This window comes from Anguilla anguilla, chromosome 16 (assembly GCF_013347855.1).
Source record: "Anguilla anguilla isolate fAngAng1 chromosome 16, fAngAng1.pri, whole genome shotgun sequence".
Lineage (NCBI taxonomy): Eukaryota > Metazoa > Chordata > Actinopteri > Anguilliformes > Anguillidae > Anguilla > Anguilla anguilla.
Genome location: NC_049216.1, coordinates 12,589,695 through 12,610,775, shown reverse-complemented (window position 1 = coordinate 12,610,775; position 21,081 = coordinate 12,589,695). Strand labels below are relative to the sequence as shown.

The 21,081-nt window shown below is 49.1% G+C and overlaps 1 protein-coding gene across 1 annotated transcript in view; it reads left to right on the top strand.

Annotated features, from left to right (window-relative positions):
* The first annotated feature begins 3,240 nt into the window (after positions 1–3,240).
* LOC118215358 (RNA polymerase II elongation factor ELL2) overlaps positions 3,241–21,081 on the top strand; it is a 34,144-nt gene continuing 16,303 nt past the window's right edge. Inside the window, exons 1-2 of the mRNA XM_035396059.1 lie at positions 3,241–3,407; positions 7,488–7,535. Of these exons, the coding sequence (XP_035251950.1) occupies positions 3,270–3,407; positions 7,488–7,535 (186 nt within the window). The 5' untranslated portion in view covers positions 3,241–3,269. The remainder of the gene's footprint in view (positions 3,408–7,487; positions 7,536–21,081) is intronic.

Sequence of the window (21,081 nt, the reverse complement as noted above, 5' to 3'; positions counted from 1 at the left end):
TCTCCAAAACGGGGAAATGTCAGGTGAGTGCTGGCCGATGACGTGGCGCAGTCAGGGAGGGCGCAGGTCAGATAATGCCACGCCGTGCTGCGTGGCAGGGGGGTTCAGCAGCGGTGAGGGCAGCTGCGCTGGCACAGACCTCTGCCCCTAACCCCCCCCCCCCCCCCACCCAAGTCTTATCTGGTGAGCTCAGCCATAACAGTGGATCAAGACAACATGTGCATTTCATTTCTCACAGCTGTAGCTGTACACATGTGTGTACAAGCTTTCTCTCTCTCGCTCAGTGTCTCTATCTCTCTCGTAGTCTCTCTCTGTCTCTCAGTTAAAACCACACACTTACCTGAGAGCCAATCACACATTTTAACTCCCCAAAGTACACATAGTACTACAGGGAAAGACCTAACGGCTTTAGGAGAAACTGCATTTCACTCACTGGCAGTAATCTCGCCCGTGGTTGTGTTTTTGGAAGTAACTAATGTAGTTCAAAAAACCATAGATGACTTAGACTGACCCTATCCTTTGGGGGACAAAGTAGCCTGTTCCTTGCCACTGTGGACTCTTAGCCATAACTGGCTGCTGGCATCAGTATCGCTACCAGGATTTCAGTTTTGGATGGGCCAAAGTAATTTTGGCTGGGCCCATTAATTGCAGAAATCAAGCCAACTGTTAGCACACCCCATAATGAAATAAATGAATGTCCTTTATTTCATTCATTTACACTAGGTGTAAATTAGGCCCACCCACAGTGTCACACCTTGTTGGCGTGACACAGAACTGCATAAGAACTAGAAGGAAAACATGGTCACATGTTTCCATTCAATCCTATTCAATTCAGCACTTCTGCAAGTGGCACCACCGCAAGATGGCTGCCACAGCCAATAAATATTATCCATGATGAGCTGTGCTATGTAGTTCCTATGAGCATTGTAAAATTCATCGGACTTACTCCATCGTGATTTAGGTGCCAAAAGCTCACATTGTGGTAATCAACAGAAGCAGGCAATAACATTTAACATTTTTCTTGCATCAAAAAAAACAACAACAAACATACAAAGCAAGGTAATAGAGAAGCTAAGGGTAACTTATGCTGAAGAGGTGGGTCTTGATTTGGTATTTAAAAATGTCAACATTCTCTGCTTCCCTGGAGCATTCCACAGAGAGGGAGCAGCCAATGCCCGTCACTGGACTTAGATGGGTCATAGGGATGGTGAGTAGAGTGCCTGAATTAGAGGAATGGAGGGTGTGCAGGGGAGTGTGCACAGTTACCAGATGAGTGAGGTAGGGAGGGGTCCGGTCGTTGAGAGCTTTGTAGGTGAGCAAAAGAATTTTTGATGGGAAGCCAGTGTAGGTTTTTTAAAGTGGGTGTGATGTGTTGCCAGGTTCTAGTGTGAAAATATTCCAATGTCTGGCTTAGGCTACCAGCAACACGTGAATGTCAGTCAAAATTGTATTTAAGATTGCCTACTGAAGCAATTTCAAGATAGGCTAGCCTTAGATATCAATCCCTGTCAACAATAAACTACAAGACGATAGTTTATTCTGTGAATATAGCCGAACAGTGACAATCTGGGGCTGCAAAATAGGCTCCTTTTGACCTAAAGGTAGCCTACTGCCTAGACTACCAAAGACAGCCAGTGGATTAAGAAAAATCAACAAGCCAGTAGCCTAACAGCAGTTATTAAAGTCTATGAACGGAATGGTTCAATTACAGTGTCCTAAACTGGGGTTTAAACCTCTGTCCACAGAACTGCGTTACAACTAGAGCAGCTATCCAAATCTGTGAAATAAGGATGAATGGTTCCAGTCGTAATTCAATTCCGTGGTCCAGAGGTTTAAACCTAAGGTTTGAACTTCAGCTAAACACACATTGTTGAGCCAATATGTCCTAGATCTATTTATTTATTTATAGATATTCTTCTGTCTCTCCCTCTCTCTCTCTCACACACTCACTTTTTTAAAAACCCAGATGAGACTAATGCTATTATGGTGGAACGTGCCGTAATGCCTTTCTCCTGTGTATCCCCTAGCAAATACAGTCTATTTTGTACGTCGGCTGATCTCTTCTCTAAGAGCCATATGGCATTAAGGGGTGTCTTAGCGACCAGGGTCAAGATGCTTAATCTATGGCCCAAGCGTTTGCCTGCCAAGAATTTTGACTCTCTAATGAACTGCAATTCTCTCAATTTCCCCAGTGTTGCCCATTTTAATTCATCCAGTGTTTGGCTTTAAAGGAGTTAAGGATGGCACAGTGGTGCAGATAGCACACTGTTGCCTCGCAGCAAGAAGATCTGAATCCTGGACAGGGCCTTTCTGCTTGGAGTTTGAATGTTCTCACCGTGTCTGCGTGGGTTTCCTCTGGGTAGCCCTATTTGACAAAGCAGGATTATTGAATTAGCTGGATTACTGCTGCTGTACAACCCGGAACCCTCCCAAATCTGAAACATGGACTGAAGTAAAAAGCTGTTCTGGGTTTTACTCAGCACAGTCATCCAGCTAACTCAGTAATCCTGCTTCATGAAATACCGCTCAATGCTGCCCAACCTACAGTCCTGTAGGTTTTCACTCCATCTCTAACAAAGCACACATTAATTCAACAGCTAGTTTAGAAGAATCAGGTGTGACAAATTAGGGTTGAAATGAAAACCCTAGCACAGGATGGTAGATAGATCTCCAGTAATAGGGTTGGGCAGCCCTCACATAGACCCTCTTTTTCCGTAGATGCTTGATAAATTGTATGTTGGCTATGCAGAAAGGATTTTTGGAGGAAGTCAATTAATTGCAATGTGGATGACTCAGAATTTTCCAGTCTGTTATTCATAAACAGTATTACACACAGTTCAAGCTGTTGTAATTTAGAATTTTCAGAATATGGCTAAATGGATTCCATTCTGTACAACTGGGTTCATTAAAATATGTTTTTGTTGTCATATTACCTTTCATCGTTATTTAAATTCAACATCATTTAAATTTTATTGTCTTATTCGCGAACTTATGTTTGGCATATACTATATTCCAAAAAATTACCAAGGTATTGCTCAAACCCTCTCATAGGTCATAACTGGATCCTGTACCTTATTGGGATTATTATTTGCCGTGGAATTAAATGTATAGGCTACGTTTCAACATTTACGTGCTTGTTTGAAAGTGTGTGCGTGCGAACTCGCGCGCGCGTGTGTGTGCGCAATGTGTGAGTGTGTGACGTCCTCAAAGCTACGCTTCAATCGCAAACTCCGCCTACAGTGTGTCTCCAGTCGTCCGCAGTTCTAGCCATGGCAGCGCTGAGACCGGAGCATCGCTATGGACTCTCTTGTGGAAAAATTAACAAAAATATCTCGAATAAAAGTCTTTATCACGTAAAGCTCACTGACACGGCCATCCGAGCCCTGGAAGCCTATCAAAACCTTAAGGTAACGTTTACTTATCAATTTACCTGAGCACTTAACTATGTTGTAGATTATTTTGCTTTCATCAATAGCCAGGATAGTTGCAAAAGCAATTCAACAACTGTTGGATCTAGCTGCCACGGACGAGTGACATTTTGACGATTATCAAGTTTTAAAGGACTTTTAAAAGTATAGTTTTTCTGATGTCACATTGCTAGTCGTGTATAGTTTTTTCTTTGTGGATCAATCGATCTTTTATTGATTACAGACTCAGCTAAATATCGTGTCTGAGCAAGGATTGTGACTACGTGAATATTACAATGGGACATAAAAATGCTAAATTGAAGGTAACCGTTACAATATTACGGCGTGTCAACACTGACCATCTGCTTGGTGTCTCAAATCGATTGTTTCTTAGTCAAGCATTTACCATAACATAGGCTACACAGGTAGTGAATCGTTTAACGCAGCCGTGAATGCTATTCCAGAAAAGCTTACGAAGACTTTTAGCTGATCTACCAGATGGTAGAAAATGGCATGGAACAAGCGATAAACATTTACTTGCGTGCCTGTTCATGTTAAACGTCATACATGAACTACTTAGTTTGGTTCCTGCGTAGACAACCCCAAGAACAGTGGTATATCGTGTTAGTGGGATTTCTTGCTGCAGTTAGACTGTCGTTCTAAAAAGAAAAGAAACTTAGCCTATTTATTTATTCTTATGTGTCGACGTATGGTGCTCAAGTTGTGATTTAAATAATAACATTAAAATTCAATTAAATTGTGCCAGGTTATTTTTTTGGTTTTGTTTTAAATGCCACCTTGTCTACAAATTCGCAATGATCTGAAAACCGTAAACTCGTTGAGAGTTCTTAAACTAAATTTCTGGTTTGAGGTTTGTTTTGTGTGTTCGGTGTAGGGGATGTCCAAATGCTTAAAAAACGTTGGCTAATGTTTAGCGGCTAAGATTTAATGAAATGAAGTGCGGCATTTTTTTTCAAAGATTAACTACCTAACTGGTCATTTTTCGTAACTGTAATTGTAGTGAATGTGAAAAAGCTTACAAGAAAAGCTTGTTGCAGCCGAGGATTAAATTCCCCTACAATCAATTGCTCGGTTGGAGCTTAGACGCCAGCTGGACTAGGTGCTAGGGGTCAGCTTCCCACCCCCCCTCTCTACTGTGTGCCTATTGGTTTTTGACAGTGCAGTTTTGTTTCTGTTGCCTTGCCCCCTTTGCATTGTTCTTCCTTTAAATATTTTGGAGGTTCCGCCCTCTGCCGGATATAATTGGTCCAAGCGAAGCCCGTGGGCAGGCCTATATGTGCTATCTCGTTGTTAGACCCAATCAGAGCGAGCCGTTTACTTCCTTAATCTCATGAGATAATTTATGTTGACACGCGGTGGCCGGCAACTACAGACATTATTTAAGGCATACTATGCAGGATTTTAACTTAGAAAATATAAAATAACCATGCTAAGGCATATCTATGATACACTGGCAATCTCTGTCTTTATGCACTTTCACAAAATTTGTCCACCAATTTTACCTGTATTTGTTATTCTAAAATGTGTTTGGAATGTTTCTGGGCATGGCATTTTATTTGGTGTGGCGAGGGGTGCGTGGATTAGATTTCATATGAATATTTATTGCTAGCTAGCTAGCTAGCTGTTGCAATGGAAGAAGAAGCCCAGATACAGTGGAGCTGATAGGGCTTGTTCAAGAACTAGAGTTAACCCTGGAATTGCTATTCCTCGATGGCATCAGCTGAAGTTCGCCAAAAGGGATGAAAAGTGATGCGGTGTTGCCTTGTTTTCTCTTGAACCTCTGAGTAACATTACCTCTAGCTGTCCGGCTAGCTATGTTAGGTTAGATGGCCGAAGTCAGGTAGCCTACTCTAGGTGAGTGGGCGGAATTGAAGATGGAGGAGGAGACTTCTTTGGTTGAAAACACAGGATCTCACCAAAGCTTAAAAATCCTGCATCATATGCATTTGAACAGTCGAACTGCAATGAGTGATTAAATGGTGAAACAACAGCGAAGCACAATATCTGAATGTTGTTTTATGAACTCACTTAACTGAAATGGGAGCTATAGTGGTGACGATTCCCTAAATTACTGTCTGGTAGGAGTATGACTTGCGTGCAGGTTTTAAAAAATTTTTGTATAGCTGTTTAATTCTCTAGTCCATCTGTTTTCGACCTGCAAATAATTTTTACCAATTTTCTCTGCAGAAGGCGTTGCAGAAATATAGTGACGATAATATAAAATTAATATTTAATTAGGAAGGTCATTCTTCATTCATTAAAATGTAAATTAGTCCTGTATTTGCATTTTAAGTATCTGAATGAATGCAAACCACTGCAAATGGTGTGGCTGGTTAATTAGTCTGTAGTCAGACACCTTTTTCCGGGCCCGATATGTGATATCTGAGTACAGTGTGTGGTCAGGTGTGTTCGCTTTATCCTGCCGACAGGTGCTGCCCTCTTGATTCGGGCGGAGTTATTTATAATCTGGTGCAGTGACCCTGCTGGCAGGTCACTTGGTTCTTAAGTTTCACATTTACAGCAGTGCCTCATAATCACAGTTACACCCCACAGAATACGAACGTTTACACGCGCACACCTCATGCCCCATGTTTATCTTCCAATCCTGCGGCGTGGAAACAAAAGGCTCAGCCAATTGCTGGTTTTGTATCTTGCCAAGCAACCGAAGGTGTAAAGGGGCAGCAGCCAATAGGAAAAGGCCTCTGTTCCTCTTCCTTTTAACAACAGGCAAGCCTGCCAAACATGCCCCTTGTAATCACGAAGACAGACTCTTATCTTTCTGCCGGTGATGATTTACGTCTTTGAATGACGCAAGGAATGGAAACCGACGGCCTCCATTGTCAACATTTTGTGCCGTTCGCATGAAAGCGCTCCCCATTATGTGTGAATGTTTTGTTCTTGGGGGGACAGCGTATTGAGAAGAGCCACACAGGGGGATCTGGCAGTGCTGGCACATTCCAGCAGGATAAGTGATTTCAGGAATTACTGACTGAGGGAAGCCCTTTTGGCAGGCCACTGTAGAAAGTTAATAAAGCAGTAATATACTGGGGTAATATGATAATATTTGTGTGTCTGGCGTATCCCAAAGAATGTTTCTTTGGGATTTCTTTCATTCCTTTTGTGGGAAACTGAGGAATTTGAATCTGACTTTTTATTTTTTGGTGTGAACAGAGATCAACAAAATAAAGCAATTCAGGCATGGAGATAAATGCCTAGTGCAAGCATTAGGGGTTTGACATTTATATTCTTTTATCTTTTTTGTTTTTCTATCTCCCTTTCTCTCCTTCTCCCTTTCCTCTCATTCATCAAAACGCCACTCACAGGGCACGCATATTTGTTCTGAAAATAATATTCAAACAGTATTCTAAATCAGTGTGTGGATTTTAATAAGTAAAAAAACAGGCAATTCTCTTTGTGCCATGGAAACACCACTCTCACGTACAGTGTCACAGATTCCCATTAAGCACAGAGCACATGTTGTCCTATATGCGCCATAATCTCTCCCCCTTTCTGTCTCTCCCTCTCTCTCTCTCTCTCTCTCTCTCTCTCTCTCTCTCCCTCTCCCCCCCTCCCTCCCTCCCTGTGTTGAATCCCGCTGATTGACTTAGACGAGCCTTTTGAAGTCCTGATTGATTCATCAGACGCATTCCGCCGCGGATTAGGGGGGACGAACCCTGCATCCAGGGACCCGCGTTTACTAGCATGCCCTGGCCGCGGTCGCCGCTAGCTGCTTATCCTCGAGATAGCCACGACACGGCTTCCTCAGACCGCGTGAATTAACACGCGTGCGGATGCATTTCTGCTATAGGTCATGAGCAATATGAAGATATTTTCTTCTTTTTATCAGTTCATTCTGGGAATGCCATCGCTGCTGATGCGGTTTTTTTATTTTATTTTTATTTTTTTATTTTTTTTTACAGTTTGAGTCCGGCACAATGAAAACGCGGAGTTCAGTTCAGTCTGGTCACAGGCCGCGTGTAGGGGAGGGGGCGTTTAGTGGTCATAAGAATCCGTTTCCTGCGATATTGAATGCTAACCATTTCTCCTCTCTTCCCCCAGGGCACCTTACCGAATCAGCCAGCCATTTGCTTCCAGGGCAACCAAGGGGTAAGACACAATCCGATGGCGCTCGCCCTCTCAGAACGCTTCCCTTAATGGAGTGCTTTAATTAGTCCTTCTCGTGGAGTCATGCCGTCAGACGTCTGCTCCCGTGCACAGGCAGCTTATTTTCATGCTTCTTTCTGTGCATTTTTTTCATGAAATTGCGAACCATCCATTCATCAGAGAATGACAGCTGCATTCAAGCAAAGCCTCCTATAGGCCTAGCCTGCAACTTGGGGAATATTCTGAAAAATGAATTTTATTTTGGCTGGAGGTGGTTTTCTTGCATCAGAGATGGCTGTAGAGTATTGTAAAGGATGTCTTTGTGAGCGCAGGCTACCGCTCCATTGAACCACATCCTGATTTATGCATGAGTGCGAATGTCAATATTTATATATGTTGCAGGAAGTCGCGGCCAAAACATGCCGCAATTTAGTTTTTGCCTGATGGGCATGGTTTCGTTTTTTTTTTTCAAACCTGTGAATAGGCTTTAATGTTGAGGTGCTGACAATTGTAAATACACATAGATTTTTCTTTATATGTGTGTATATGTATATGTTATTTTGTGTTTGTCTGTACACACACACACACACACACACACACACACACACACACTTACACTCATACACACACTAACACGAAACATGTAATAATGTTGGGAAGTTTTAGTGCATCAGAAACTGATGTTGGGGTGCAGGGTGTGTGTTAGAGGATGCTGCCTGAACCCCGTGAGCTGCTCTTCAGAACAGAAGGGGGTTATTCATCACAAAGCAGACGAGCTGAGTCTTTTCAGGGCTTCGTTTGCAGCGCGAAAGTGTCAATCAGTGAATTGTGGCAAACAGCACTTTGGGAGATGGGCCACGGGTAACTGGGGCACGCTCGGAATTGTTCAGTGGAGGCTGTGTCTGTATGTGTGTGTGTGTGTGTGTGTGAACGCGTGTTTGCCTCTGTGTGTGTGTGTACGTGTGTGGATATGTGTGTGAGTGTGCATACGTGTGTGTGTGTGTGTGTGCATACATGTGTGTTTGTGCACATGTGTGTGGGTATGTGTGTGAGTGTGCATACTTGTGTGTGTGTGTGCATGTGCGTGCATGCATATGTGTATGTGCATGTGTGTGTGTGTGCGCATATATGTGTGCGCATACATGTGTGTTTGCGTATGTGTGTGGATATGTGTGTGAGTGTGCATACTTGTGTGTGTACATACGTGTGTGTGTGTGCTTGCGTGCATATGTGTATATGTGCGCATATGTGTGTGTGTTTGCGTGCATGTGTGTGCATACGTGCGTGTGTGCATGCATGCATATGTAAATATCTGTGCGTGTGCAAACCCCCTCCTTGCTCAGACTCGGCTGCTTCAGCGGCAGCCAGCCGTAGACAGTGAAGCTTTAGAATTTCCCTTTAAAGAGACGGCGGCCCCAAACTGGCCTTTCATGATTAACAAGTTCAGTCAGCTTCTGTCAGGAGTCGCCCATCAGCCGCACATTTCAATTTCCTCTTAATTATGCCTGATGCGGGAGGCTTACTTTGGCCGTGTGGACTTTGTAGAGACTCAACACCCTAATGGTTCTTTTTAATGTCATCTCTGCCTCAGTAGATTGCGTTGGCAGATAGAGAAAGGGAACGGGCTCCTATTAGAAGGTTGTTATTTAAACGGACGTGCATATTAATCATGCAAATGACAGGAAACGAGATCAGAAGGACAGATCTAGTTAGTTGCTCGGCACAAAGACGTAAAGTCTCTATTGTCTCCTCCTAATGGCTGCCTCTCGTGGTCGTCGGTTTGTTGCCCTGCCTCTGGTAACCAATGAAAAAGGCCATTAGTGCTAGGCTAGGAGCAGTGCACTGCTAAATTACCCCATTGCTGACTTAGCCTATGCTTACTGCGTGATGTAGATCTGATGTTCACAGCTGAGGATAACTAATGCATAATGAGAACTGTATCTTAGCCAACCTGTGTCCTGGAGCTGTTCCAGTGACCTTTGGTATGCGCTTATTGCACGTCACTTTGGATAAAAGCGTCTGCCAAATGAATAAATAAATGTAATGTGCTCCTTGAACTTATGTACAGCGATGCAAATCCTGGCTGGGAACCAGAGGTAGGTGTGAAAGTAAGTCTTAAACGCAGAGCGTAAGGTGGACATACATCCGCTTTTAGCGGTACACAGCGAATGTACGATTCAGCCCTTTGAGCGGTTCATCACATATTCAAAGTGTATTCATGAGGCGCTGGGGGGGGGGAGGGAAGGGGGCGACCCGGCAGGCCGGTCTTAATGAGGGTGCTGGAGCTGCGAGAGGAATCCGATTAAGACATTCCCGCCGGGGGGGGGGGGGGGCCGCAGCTTCGGACGTGACAGACAGGAACACGCATGACCAAACGCAGAGTCCCCCCCCCCCCCCCCCCCCCCATCCTCCGGGTGAGTCGAAAATCAGCCAGCCGTCCCTCCTCAGAGCCCCGCGTCGCGGAAAAAAGCGCTCTGCCCGCGATTCAGGGTCCGCCCCCGGCGCTGCCTCCTGCCACGCGCGGCGCCGTCGCGGCTCTTCGGCGGCTCGTCGCTCGGAGCAGGCCTCAGCCTATCCCCACGCAGATCGCTTTGTGCGACATCCAATCAGAGCACAGATTGCCTCTCGCATAACTCACTGTTATCTAAACCGGGGAAAGGGGTCAATTGGATTTCTGAGGAGGGATGAGGTGCATTCGATTTTATTCTCAACAAAGAAGAAAGAGAAACGCTGGTTGATAAAACGGTTAAAGAAATGATGAACTGGAGGTCATTTCCTTTGGCTGTAAATACGGTGAATGTCCCTGCTGGGATTGGTGGGGGTTTTGGACGAAGGGGACGGGTTTAGGGCTGGACTTTCCCATAAGCGTCTCCTCAAAATCACCCTGCGCTTGTCCCGCGGCTGAATGTGCATGTCAGTCACCCCCACCGCACCCCCCTCCCGGCTGCCCCTGCAGGGCAGGGTAACGAGCTGAGGAAATTCCCATAAACCCTCTCCTGGCTGCGGGCCAGCGTGCGGTGCCGGTCGAGGGGGACTCCGAGATGTTTCCGCCTGTGGGGTTTTCTGCTGCCATTTTTTGTTCTGGCTTAGCTGATGCCCCGCTCAGAGTGCCCTGCCTGCCTAGTCCCGCTGTCCCTGAGCCACCGTTGGGCCCGAGGGAATGAGGAAGAGGACGAGGAGGAAGAACCGGGCCTGAGAACAGCTCCTCCTACATTCCATCCGGACCTCAGAAACCGTAAATGACGCCGAGTTGAAGAGGCCGCAGGGCCTGTCCCGTCACAGCTACAGCGTTACAGTGCGTTCATGGCTCTCATCTAAACCCACGTCTGATCAGAAAACTTGATGCCACTTCCTTTACTATGGGGGCGATAGTTTGAGGAGTGTTTCAGACTCAGCCCCTGAGGCAAACACTAATAAGCATAATGATAAGTCTTTATAAGGTTGGCCAACGGAAAACTTTCCCTGGATCCTGTTTTCTATCAGCATTATCAGTTCAGTCGTCAATCCACAATGACCAGGCCACTGCAGCACAATGAGGGAAAACAAGGGAGAAACTATTAACAACAGCAAGGGAGAACAAGGGAGAAAAATGTGTTAGAAAGCACCGGGGGAAATAGAAATAAGCGAGTGAAACTATTATATCCATAGTATTAGGATAAATTGTAAATCCTAGAGGGAAGGTTTTTACTATAAGCCCTTTGGGGTTTCTTACCTCTCCTGCACAATTCCTGCTATGTTTGTTTTGATATACTTTTGTTTTTATCATTTACTTTTTGCTAAAAAAAAAAAAAAAAGCGCCTTTGGCAACCCCAAAACAAAACCAAAAAGTTTTTGAAAATTCAGTGTTCTAGAACTCTGTTTATTTCAGTAACCAGTAGTGATGGTTAAATCTGCATTAAAAAGTTCAGTGAAGGACATTCTATTGACAGATTTGTGATCTCACTTGTTAAAGAGTTAAAGTCTCTGGCGGGGCTCAAACAGTGCGAGTTTAACATCCCGGTTCCTCGTGTCTATTTACATTGGCCCCCGGCCCATCGAGACACTGGCACACTGCGCAGTGCATCCGCAGCAGTCATCTCAGGACTCTGGAGCTCCTTAACCCGTTTCCTAATTTAACACAGTCTGCTTTTCCCCTGTCTTTATCCTAAGATACTTCAGCCTGACTGGGAAGAACATTAATTCCCGTCATAATCGGTTCATGGTTTTTGTAGTTTTTCTTGATTCAGCAATCGGTTTTCTAGTTTTTGGTGATTTCTGTTCTGTGGCAGACTAGTCTTGATCCTGTTCTAAGGTAACGCGGTCCTGTTTGGTTTGGCTAACCAGGTAGTCAGTCCTCTCATGTAGGATGCAATGTGTTGTTCGGGGTGAATAGCTCTTATGGTTCTGTGTGTGTTCTGTGTAGTCCTAAGTGTGTAGTGTGTCATGGCAGTATGGTGGACATTTCTTGCTCCTCTTCTTACCCGCTCTTCATTTATACAACTGGAATGTTTTTATGAAGCAAATCAGGTTACATGAAAGTCTAAGGGAACAGCAGAAGGCCGTGAACTGGGATTTGAACCCGCAGCCCCCTCAGTTGGAAAGTCCAGCATCCCTACAGCACTGCCGCTGGTAAAGGAGGGAGGGCTCAGTCGCAGAGGCGTGGTCCAGCGGGGGGAAGCTGTTGTTGTTCAATGGACGCGGATCACAAGCACCAACTTCCTGTTTGTCTCCTAGAAACGGTGGACAATGAAAGCAGATCAGAGGGGACGGACGGCGCTTCGCCGCCGCTCTCTCAGACGGGCCGGTGGCGTCGACCAAAAATAAAACTCTGTGGCGCTTGTGCAACGGCTTCGAAGGCGTTATTATTGTATTATTTTATGCGTCGTTTATTATTAGCTACTTGTTGTTTCAGAAGTTCCTTCCCCTGCAATCAGTTTGCAACGGAGCGTTTGCTGGTTCGTGTTTATCACCGGGTATTAGAATAACAGTGAGTGGAATGCCAAATGCAATCAGAATGCGTTCTTTGGAACATGGGGGGAGGAGGGGTGACCGAAAAGAACACGCGTGACTCCAGATGTGTCGGCTGGGCTGATTTGGGCACTGAGATGCCCACTGGGGCAGGAGGCAGGAGATTGACTGGCTAGTCAGGCTACAGTGTTGTACTATACCCGGGAGACCATGCTCCTGCTGCTTCAACTGCCAATGAGCCAGTGAGCTTCAACTGCACATCTGCTTTAGCTGCCAATGAGCCAATAAGCTTCAACTGCCGGTCTGCTTCAACTGCCAATGAGCCAGTGAGCTTCAACTGCCCATCTGCTTCAACTGCCAATGAGCTTCAACTGCCAATCTGCTTCAACTGCTAATGAGCCAATGAGCTTCAACTTCCAATGAGCTTCAGTGGAATACCTGTGTGTGTGTGTCTGTGCATGTGCCTTACTGTAGTAAGGCTGCCCCTGCGAGTCAGGAGGCGAAATGTTTGTTGTCGTAAATTTCTGGAATTTCAGGGTCTCTGCCGGGAGAGAGACAGCCAGCCGATGCCGCGGAACTTTCCGGAGCCTGTTTGACTGCGAGCGCTGTCGAGGTTTGAGTGATACCCAATGAAGGCCGAGCTTTGAACTGAGAATTTTACTTCGGAATTAGACGATCAGCGGCTCTCTTTTGGAGAAGCGCTGCACCTGAAAAAGGCTCCTGGCATCTGGGCTTGCCTCTTTGGTCCGTTCCCTGTGTCTCAGTGGTGCCGCTGTTTATGGTTGTCCCACACCTGGTTTTGTCCAGAACTTACTGATTGAAAAGAGCAGCTTGTGGAGCATCATGCTGTTGTTAATAAGCAGGTGCGCTGAAATAAGTGAAGCGTTTGAGGGGCTGGGGAACACTGAGCCTGTTCTTGTGTTTCTGTTGGTCTCCAGGCGGGAGATGGGAAAAGAATCGAGAATGGGTCGAAAATCGTTTCACAAAATCTGTTTTCTGAACGTGCTGAAGGAACACAATGTGAGCCACCTTTAATGGGGAATCTGGGCTGTACAAACAGCCCTGGAGATTGCTGTTACGTGTGCGTCTGTTTGTGAATGTGCGTCTGTTTGCGTGTGTGTGGGCGTCTGCGTGCATCTCTGTGTGCGAGTGTGCAAATGTGTGTGTGTGTGTGTGTGTGTGTATATGCATGTGTATGTCTGTGTGTGTGTATGTGAGTGCATGCATGTGTACGTCTTTGTGTGTGTATTCTGTGTGTATACTGTGTGTGTGTGTGTGTGAGTGTCTGTGTGTGTCTGACGTTTTCAGGCTCAGATGATGAACCGTCTCCATGCAGGGATACGGGCCTGTGTCGCTGTGGAAACGCTGGTAGAGAGCTCGTGTTGAGCAGTGTCTGGCCCGTGTGCGAGCGCGTCAGTGAAAACCCGCGGCTTCAGTGATTATGCTAACGACACGAGAAAGGAAAAAGGAAGCCTCTCCCGCCTCAGGAAGAGGCTTCGGAGCGCGCTCACAACCCCGCGTGTGTGGGACGGTCCCGTCTGACGGCCCTGTGTGAAAACGGCGGTTCGCCCCTCGGGGGGGCGGAGCCTAAGGCCGGCTCGCCGGGCTGGCCTGCGCGGCCGCGGCTGTCTGTCGGAATATGGCACACATGACGCGCCGCGCGGAGAGGGGCTCTCGACGCCGTGACCCCGATGTGTGCTCAGGTTGACTGATTAGCCTTCGGGGCGTGAGCGAGCGGCTGATTTTAGTCTGCGTTTTACAGCCCGCCCCCCTCGCCGATTCCTGGCCCAACCCCCACCCTCCTTTTCCCAACCCACCCCCACCCCCAACCCCCGCCTCCACCTACCCACTCAGCCCTGCCCCCAGCCCTCCACCCTCCATGTCCCCCCCCACCCCCTCCTCCCACCCCAGCCCTACATTACAGGAAAATAAATCTGGACTAAATGAGATGTGTAAAAACACACTGCTGTGTGTGCAGCTCCTAGCCGGCACCGTTAGCCCGATGCGGTCGTTTGGAGGCAAGGAAACCGCGTTCGGCGTGAACGGTCTGCGCGGTCATCACGCTGTTGCCCTCTGAATCACTGTTCTCCCCCCCCTGACTCTTTGTCACCCTGTGGATGTTCGGCGGGGCGAAGGGTTTGAGAGAGAGAGCTGTCTCCGCGTGCGATTGCTCATGCCTTGCCAAGTCGGGCGGAGCTCCGTCTCTCTCCTGGCTCGGGTAATGTTTGTTCACGGAACACCGACGTGCGGACCCAGAGTGCTTCCTGTCGCCTCCGCCAAATTAGGACCCGCCGTGACTCACTTCCTGCTTGCGGGCCGGTGGAAGAGGGGAGGGGCTGGGATTAGGGGCGTGCCAGGTGTGGAATGACGTAAAAGTTGACCTGTTTTTTCTTTTTTTTTTTTTTTCCCTGTTCCTAGTTCCTGTTCTGGGAGAAATTTTGCATCCTTCACTGTAAAACTTTGATCTTGAAATGCACTGTATAAATGCAGTTGCCACACCTTGCCTGTCCCCCCCCCATAACATTTTTATAGCCCAGTCACCCGTACCTTTCATCTGCGAGGCAGATGAAGGCAGAAGACGGGCTCTCTGAGCCAGTGCTTTCAGCTGGTAGACATGATGGTAGACTGTTCTGGAAAACGGCTCGCCAGTAGAAACGACGTGGCTCTGCCAAAGAAAACAACTTTGTTTGCCTCCTCTCCCCCCGACGCTGCGAGGTCTCCACCGTTTTTAAAAAACAGCGCTTGAGAGAAGCGCGTCTCCTCAGCTCGGGAGGCGCGCGCGTTTCAGACGAGGCTCAAAAAAAGGAAAAAAAAAAACCTTTGGGTCGCCTTGGCAACGAGATGCTTCTCGCCAGTCTCCCGTGAAAACGCAACGCGAGGGGAGGGACGCTTCTGACGTCCTCCAGACTCAGAGCCGGGGAGTCTGGGGTTTCTGAACACTTTCTCTCTCTCTCCTCGACGCGCCGGCTGCGCCGCGGCTACCCAAGAAAGGGTGGCGCTGTCGCGGGCTCCGACCGCGCGTCTGCGAGCGCGTGCGATGACGCAGCGGCACGCCCGGCCGGCGGTGGCGTACCCGCCAGACGCTTCCCGTCGCCCAGTAAACAGCCCCGGTGTCCTAACCTGGCACAGGCCCGCTCACAGAACTGCATTAGAGCTGCGTCTGCTCATCAATAATGAACCTGTGTTCATCTCTTAATGCGAGACTACGCGGAGTCTTTCTCGCAGGCTCACAGAGCTGTGAAAGAGCGGCGACTGTCAGGTCCTATTACGAGCGCGCGATTCCGGGTTCATGTGTTTTTGTTTTTATTTTACACGCGAAGCCTTCAGAAGTCGGCGTCAGGTGAATTATTCATACGGACGAGAGGCGCTTTCACCGCGGTTACGTCACTCCCGCTGGACCGCGGCGCGCGCGGCGGGTTAGCGTAGCGCTCGTGGCTAGCCGCGTGGGGTGGAGTTGGGGGAAACGAGGCCGGGTTTCACGCTCCTTTTCCACCCGCTCCGGTTTCGTCCGTTTTTCAAAAAAAAAAAAACCCCTCAGTGTTCCGCAAGTTCCATGGGGAGGCGGGAGCCGAGCGCTCGTGCGCGCTCTTTTGCGAGCGTGCACGATGCCCCCCCCCGCCCCCCCCCCAGCTGGGTCTGCGGGAGGCGGGCCTGCTGGAGCGTGAGAGAGTCGTGCACGTGTGAAAGAGCTTCAGACGCCGTTCAGCTGAAAGGGGGGGGTCGAGTGCGGGCATCTTCCCCCCACCCCCCTCTCTCTCTCTCTCTCTCCCCCCCCCAATGTGACCCAGCAGAGCGCGGGGTGTCCCAGCTGCCGGGGGCAGGGGGCAGGAAGAGGGGGGCTGTGTACACACGCCGTGGGGCTGGGGGGGGGATTCGGGTGAGGGGGGGTTGTTCCTGAAACGCAGAGGCCAGCGTGAGTCGTGAGTTTGTAAACACGTGTGCTCAGCGGTCATGGAGGGGCGAGCTCTCGCACCTGAAGCCCTGGAACGTGGGTGGTAGCGGGACACAGCGGAGACCACCTTTAAGACCGTACACGGTGAAGAAAGGAGGGCGGGGGGGGGGGGGGGGGGGGGGGGCTCGGGAGGAACGGAGGAGGGCGGGGTGCAGCTGGCTGCTCCGCTCCCTCACACGGTTAAACAGTTCACTCCATTCTCGCTGAACGGTTTGAATTTTCATTCAGGGGAACGGACTGAGTCACGTTAGCGCTGACGACAAACTTTGTGGGCCGGGTGAACAGTAGCGTAGCGTAGCATAGCCTAGCCCTGCAGTGTGCGGCCTGTGCTGGCTCCGCTCTTCTGGGCGCAACGGGCCCGGTTAGCGTGTCAGGCCAGACCCTGAGTATATCCTGGCCTGCTCTCCGGCTCGTGACCCTGGGTCATGTTGGTCCTGCTTGGGCTGGTATAGCCTTGGTGATGCTGGCCATGACGGCTCATGGTTGCCTTGTACAGAGAGGGGCAGTGTAGAAGTTGTATGGAAATCAGGTGGGGGGGAGGGGGTCGGAGAGGGGCAGGCGCTGTGTGTGTGCGTGTGTGCATGTGTGCGTGTGTGCGTGTGTGCGTGTGTGTGTGTGTGTGTGTGTGTGTGTGTGTGTGTGTGTGTGTGTGTGTGTGTGTGTGTGTGTGTGTGTGTGTGTGTGTGTGTGTGTGTGTGTGTGTGTGTGTGTGTTTGTTTGTCATCTAAATCATCTAAATCATCTAACGTGGCCCGCCAATTCCGCCATGGTTGTTTGGCCCGGGGTTCCGTCTGCCTCTGTACGTCGCCACGGCGTCGAGCCGTCCCTGACGCTAATGGCCTCCAGCCGCGGCGCGGCTGACCCAGATCTCCGAGGGCTCCGCCTCGGCGACTTGTTGCCTTTAAACGCGGCGGAGGGGCCGTATCCCTCCCCGGGCTGTGGGTAGGGTAGGGCGGGGGAGGGGGCGAGGGGGGCTAACAGCTCACAGCGACGCGCAGGAGCCGCTATCGGCGCGCACAAAAGCAGGAGGGCCCGGTCGCGGGGCAGAAAGCGCCACATTAATGTTTCATTACTCACGGCCCGCCTGCCTCTCTGTACCCTCTCTACCCCCCCCTGCGCCCCCTGCCCCCCCCCAGACGCCTCCTCCTTTGTGTTCGTCCCGGATGAGTTGTGTGCGCTGCGTGCTCTAAATCAGGGTAGGGGGCGGGGGGGGGGGTGTGGGGAGTAGACTGCTGTGGGGGGCGGGGTTTCGGGGGGAGCCGAGTCTGACTGTGTGCCTGGGATTCTGCGTGTGGCTGGGGGGGCGGGGTTGTGGGGGTGGGGGGATGGGGGGGGTTGGGGAGTAGACGGCTGTGGGGGGCGGGGTTTTGGGGGGAGCTGTGTCCGACTGCGTGCCTGGGGTTTGGCGCGCGGCTGCGTTGCATGACTGGGCGTTCGCGGCCGGCGGGATCCCGGGAGACGCGTCTGCCCCAACGCGAGCCCACCGATCAATCATTCAGAGGCGCTGACAAAGGCCCCGCCCCCCACCGCCGCCGCCGCCGTCCTCTGCGGCTCCTTTTCAAAAGCGCTATGCTCCGAAACCCAGGCCCCACTGTGCAGCACGACCGGAGACGAAAGAGGCTGTAAAAGGCAGAGAGGGCTCGTGCCTGTAAAGTCTGGCTTCCTTTGTTTATCAGGGAACTCTGTGACTGAATGCGACATTTTAAACGTGTTTATGACATTTTAACCGGAAACCGTTTTTTGCCGTCTTGTTCAAATCTAATGTCGGTATATTTTTCTGCTCTCTTTTTTCTCATTGATAATGATGACGTTGTTCTACCGGCTGGCCTCTGATCCTTAAAGGCTATTGGTGCTTATATTCATGAAAGAATCAGCTCAGTTTATTGGTCAGTGTTGTTGCTTATATTCATGAAAGAACCAGCTCAGTTTTTTGGTCAGTGTTGGTGCTTATATTCATGAAAGAATCAGCTCAGTTTATTGGTCAGTGTTGTTGCTTATATTCATGAAAGAACCAGCTCAGTTTTTTGGTCAGTGTTGTTGCTTATATTCATGAATGAACCAGCTCAGTTTATTGGTCAGTGTTGTTGCTTATATTCATGAAAGAACCAGCTCAGTTTTTTGGTCAGTGTTGTTGCTTATATTCATGAATGAACCAGCTCAGTTTATTGGTCAGCAGTGTAGCTTATATTCATGAATGAACCAGCTCAGTTTATTGGTCAGCAGTGTAGCTCATATCCATGAATGAGCTGGCTGGGTGTAAAGGCCAGTGGTGCTGACTCACTGAGGATCTGGTGCTGTTGTGTTCTCTGTGTGTCACATGGCTGGTTTTTCCCTGGCTGAACGTGACTCCAGTCACCCAGGAGCAGAAAGGACCCAAGCCTCTGTATGAGCAGAGCACTCAGCTGCTTCACCACGAGGCCTTTGGGAAAGAACAAAACTCTGTCACCTATCTGTTTTTATCTTTCTACATTTCTCCCCTTTCTTCTCTCTCCTCTTCCCTTTTTTCTTCCTCCATCTCCTCGCTCTACTCCTCTAATCACTCTTAGCTTATTCTCAGAAACAAGCTCATATGTATGTCGGTGTTGTTAAGTTTGTGTTGGAGACTGGAGTTGCTGTTACGGCAGTGCTGTGTGTGTCTGTCACTCCTGCAGTCCCAGGACTAGGGGGACGTGCATGCAAAACCCCAGAGGTCTGCTGTGAGTTTATCTCTCTCTCTCTCTCTCTCTCCTGGGCTCTGTGTGCTAAACCCCTGCGGGGTCTGCTGTGAGTTTATCTCTCTCTCTCTCTCTCTCTCTCTCTCCTGGTCTCTGTGAGCTAAACCCAGCAGTCTCCTGTGAGTTTATCTCTCTCTCTCTCCTGGGCTCTGTGAGCTAAACCCAGCAGTCTCCTGTGAGTTTATCTCTCTCTCTCTCTCTCTCCTGGGCTCTGTGAGCTAAACCCCTGCGGGGTCTGCTGTGAGTTTATCTCTCTCTCTCTCTCCTGGTCTCTGTGAGCTATACCCAGCAGTCTCCTGTGAGTTTATCTCTCTCTCTCTCTCTCTCCTGCGCTCTGTGACTAAACCCAGCAGTCTCCTGTGAGTTTATCTCTCTCTCTCTCTCTCCTGGGCTCTGTGAGCTAAACCCTGGCGGTTTCACGCCAGACCGCGGCGGCGGCGCAGATGTGCTGATAAGGCGCTTCTCTGAGCGCCGGACATCTGGAGGGAGGACCGCGCCACCTGCTCTCCGTGTGACGGGTTTTTCCGTGAAACAAAAGCTCTGTGTTCCCGCCTGCGTTTTTCCCTACCGGCACAGCACAGTGGTAACGGGCAGCACAGGCTGCCAGCCTTCCACAAAAAAGGTTGTTATGAATTTCTGTTCCGGTTTATACTTTATATTGACCATGCCGAGTAAAGTCTCATTCCATCGAAGAAAGGTCATAGAAACAGGTTGCACCGAACGCTCATGTATTCAGCTGCGAGCTTCCAGTGTAAACACTCCTTCGGGCTGGCATCAGTAAAATAAATAAACTGGCTGTAAATAGTTTCTCTTCCTGTAAGCGCAGCGTTATTTAAAAAGCCAAGAAACAAAAGGCTCAAAATGAAATTGAAACGCAATGTGTTTTGGCAGCACGGTAAACTGTGAACAGGATTTACAAGTGCGTTTTTGGGGGGGGGGGGAATCCCTACATTTTTTTGCTGTTTGTTTGAGTTCTTGTGACTGTGTTGCGCAGTTGTTCAGACTGAAGGGATAATGAGGAATGTTTCTCTCATCCTTTATGAGCTTTTCACTGTCATTACAGCCCCGTTCGGTTGAAAACATAAAGAAGTGTAAGGTTGTGTGAAATGTTCTGTCACTTGCAAGCAGTGATGTAGCCAGGAGCTCATTTCAGGGCTTGGGGGTGGGTGGGAAATCCTCTGGTTTTTTGCAGTGAACTTCCACATATTTTATGTGTACCTCCAGCATTACATGTTCAAACCCCAAAGCTCCCCCCTCCTTTGGCTGTGTATCTGTTTGCAATGCAGTAGAGAGCCTATGACAGTCACACATTTGCGTGGTCACACACACACACACGCGCACACACACACAGGCCTACATTCACTGAAGGAGGCTTGTGTGTGTTTGTGCTTGTGTGTGCGTGCGTGCGTGTGTGTGTGTGTGTGTGTGTGTGTGTGTGTGTGTGTGTGTGTGTGCGTGCGTGCATGCTGGTATGTACGTGTACATGCATCTCCTTCCTTCCCTCTCACAGTCGTATGAGTCACTCTGGCTGAGTGTATCTGTAAGATAAACAGATAGATTGCATGCAGGGACAGCGTGACCTTCCTTCTTCTGTACCTGAGTCATTCAGGTACAGGAAGGCCGCACGGAGGCCTGTTGCCTGCCATGATCTGAGCAAAGCGTGCGTGTGGCGTGTTCCTCTATTTGCGATCTGGGGGGGAAATGCGTGCGTAGTCACATGTCACGGGTGGGTAGACAGGTGCCGGAGCCTTCATGTCTGCCTCCGGCCTGGCTTCACCGAGCGGACGCCGAATCCAGGAAGCGGTGGGCTGCCCATCTGTAAGTCAAACACCGTTAGCAAGGAAGCGCATTAACGTGCGTCCCCCATTACCCCAGCTGACTTCCACATCAGCCGGAGCAAAACCCAGCTTTCCCACAGTTGTGCTTAATCCTGCCT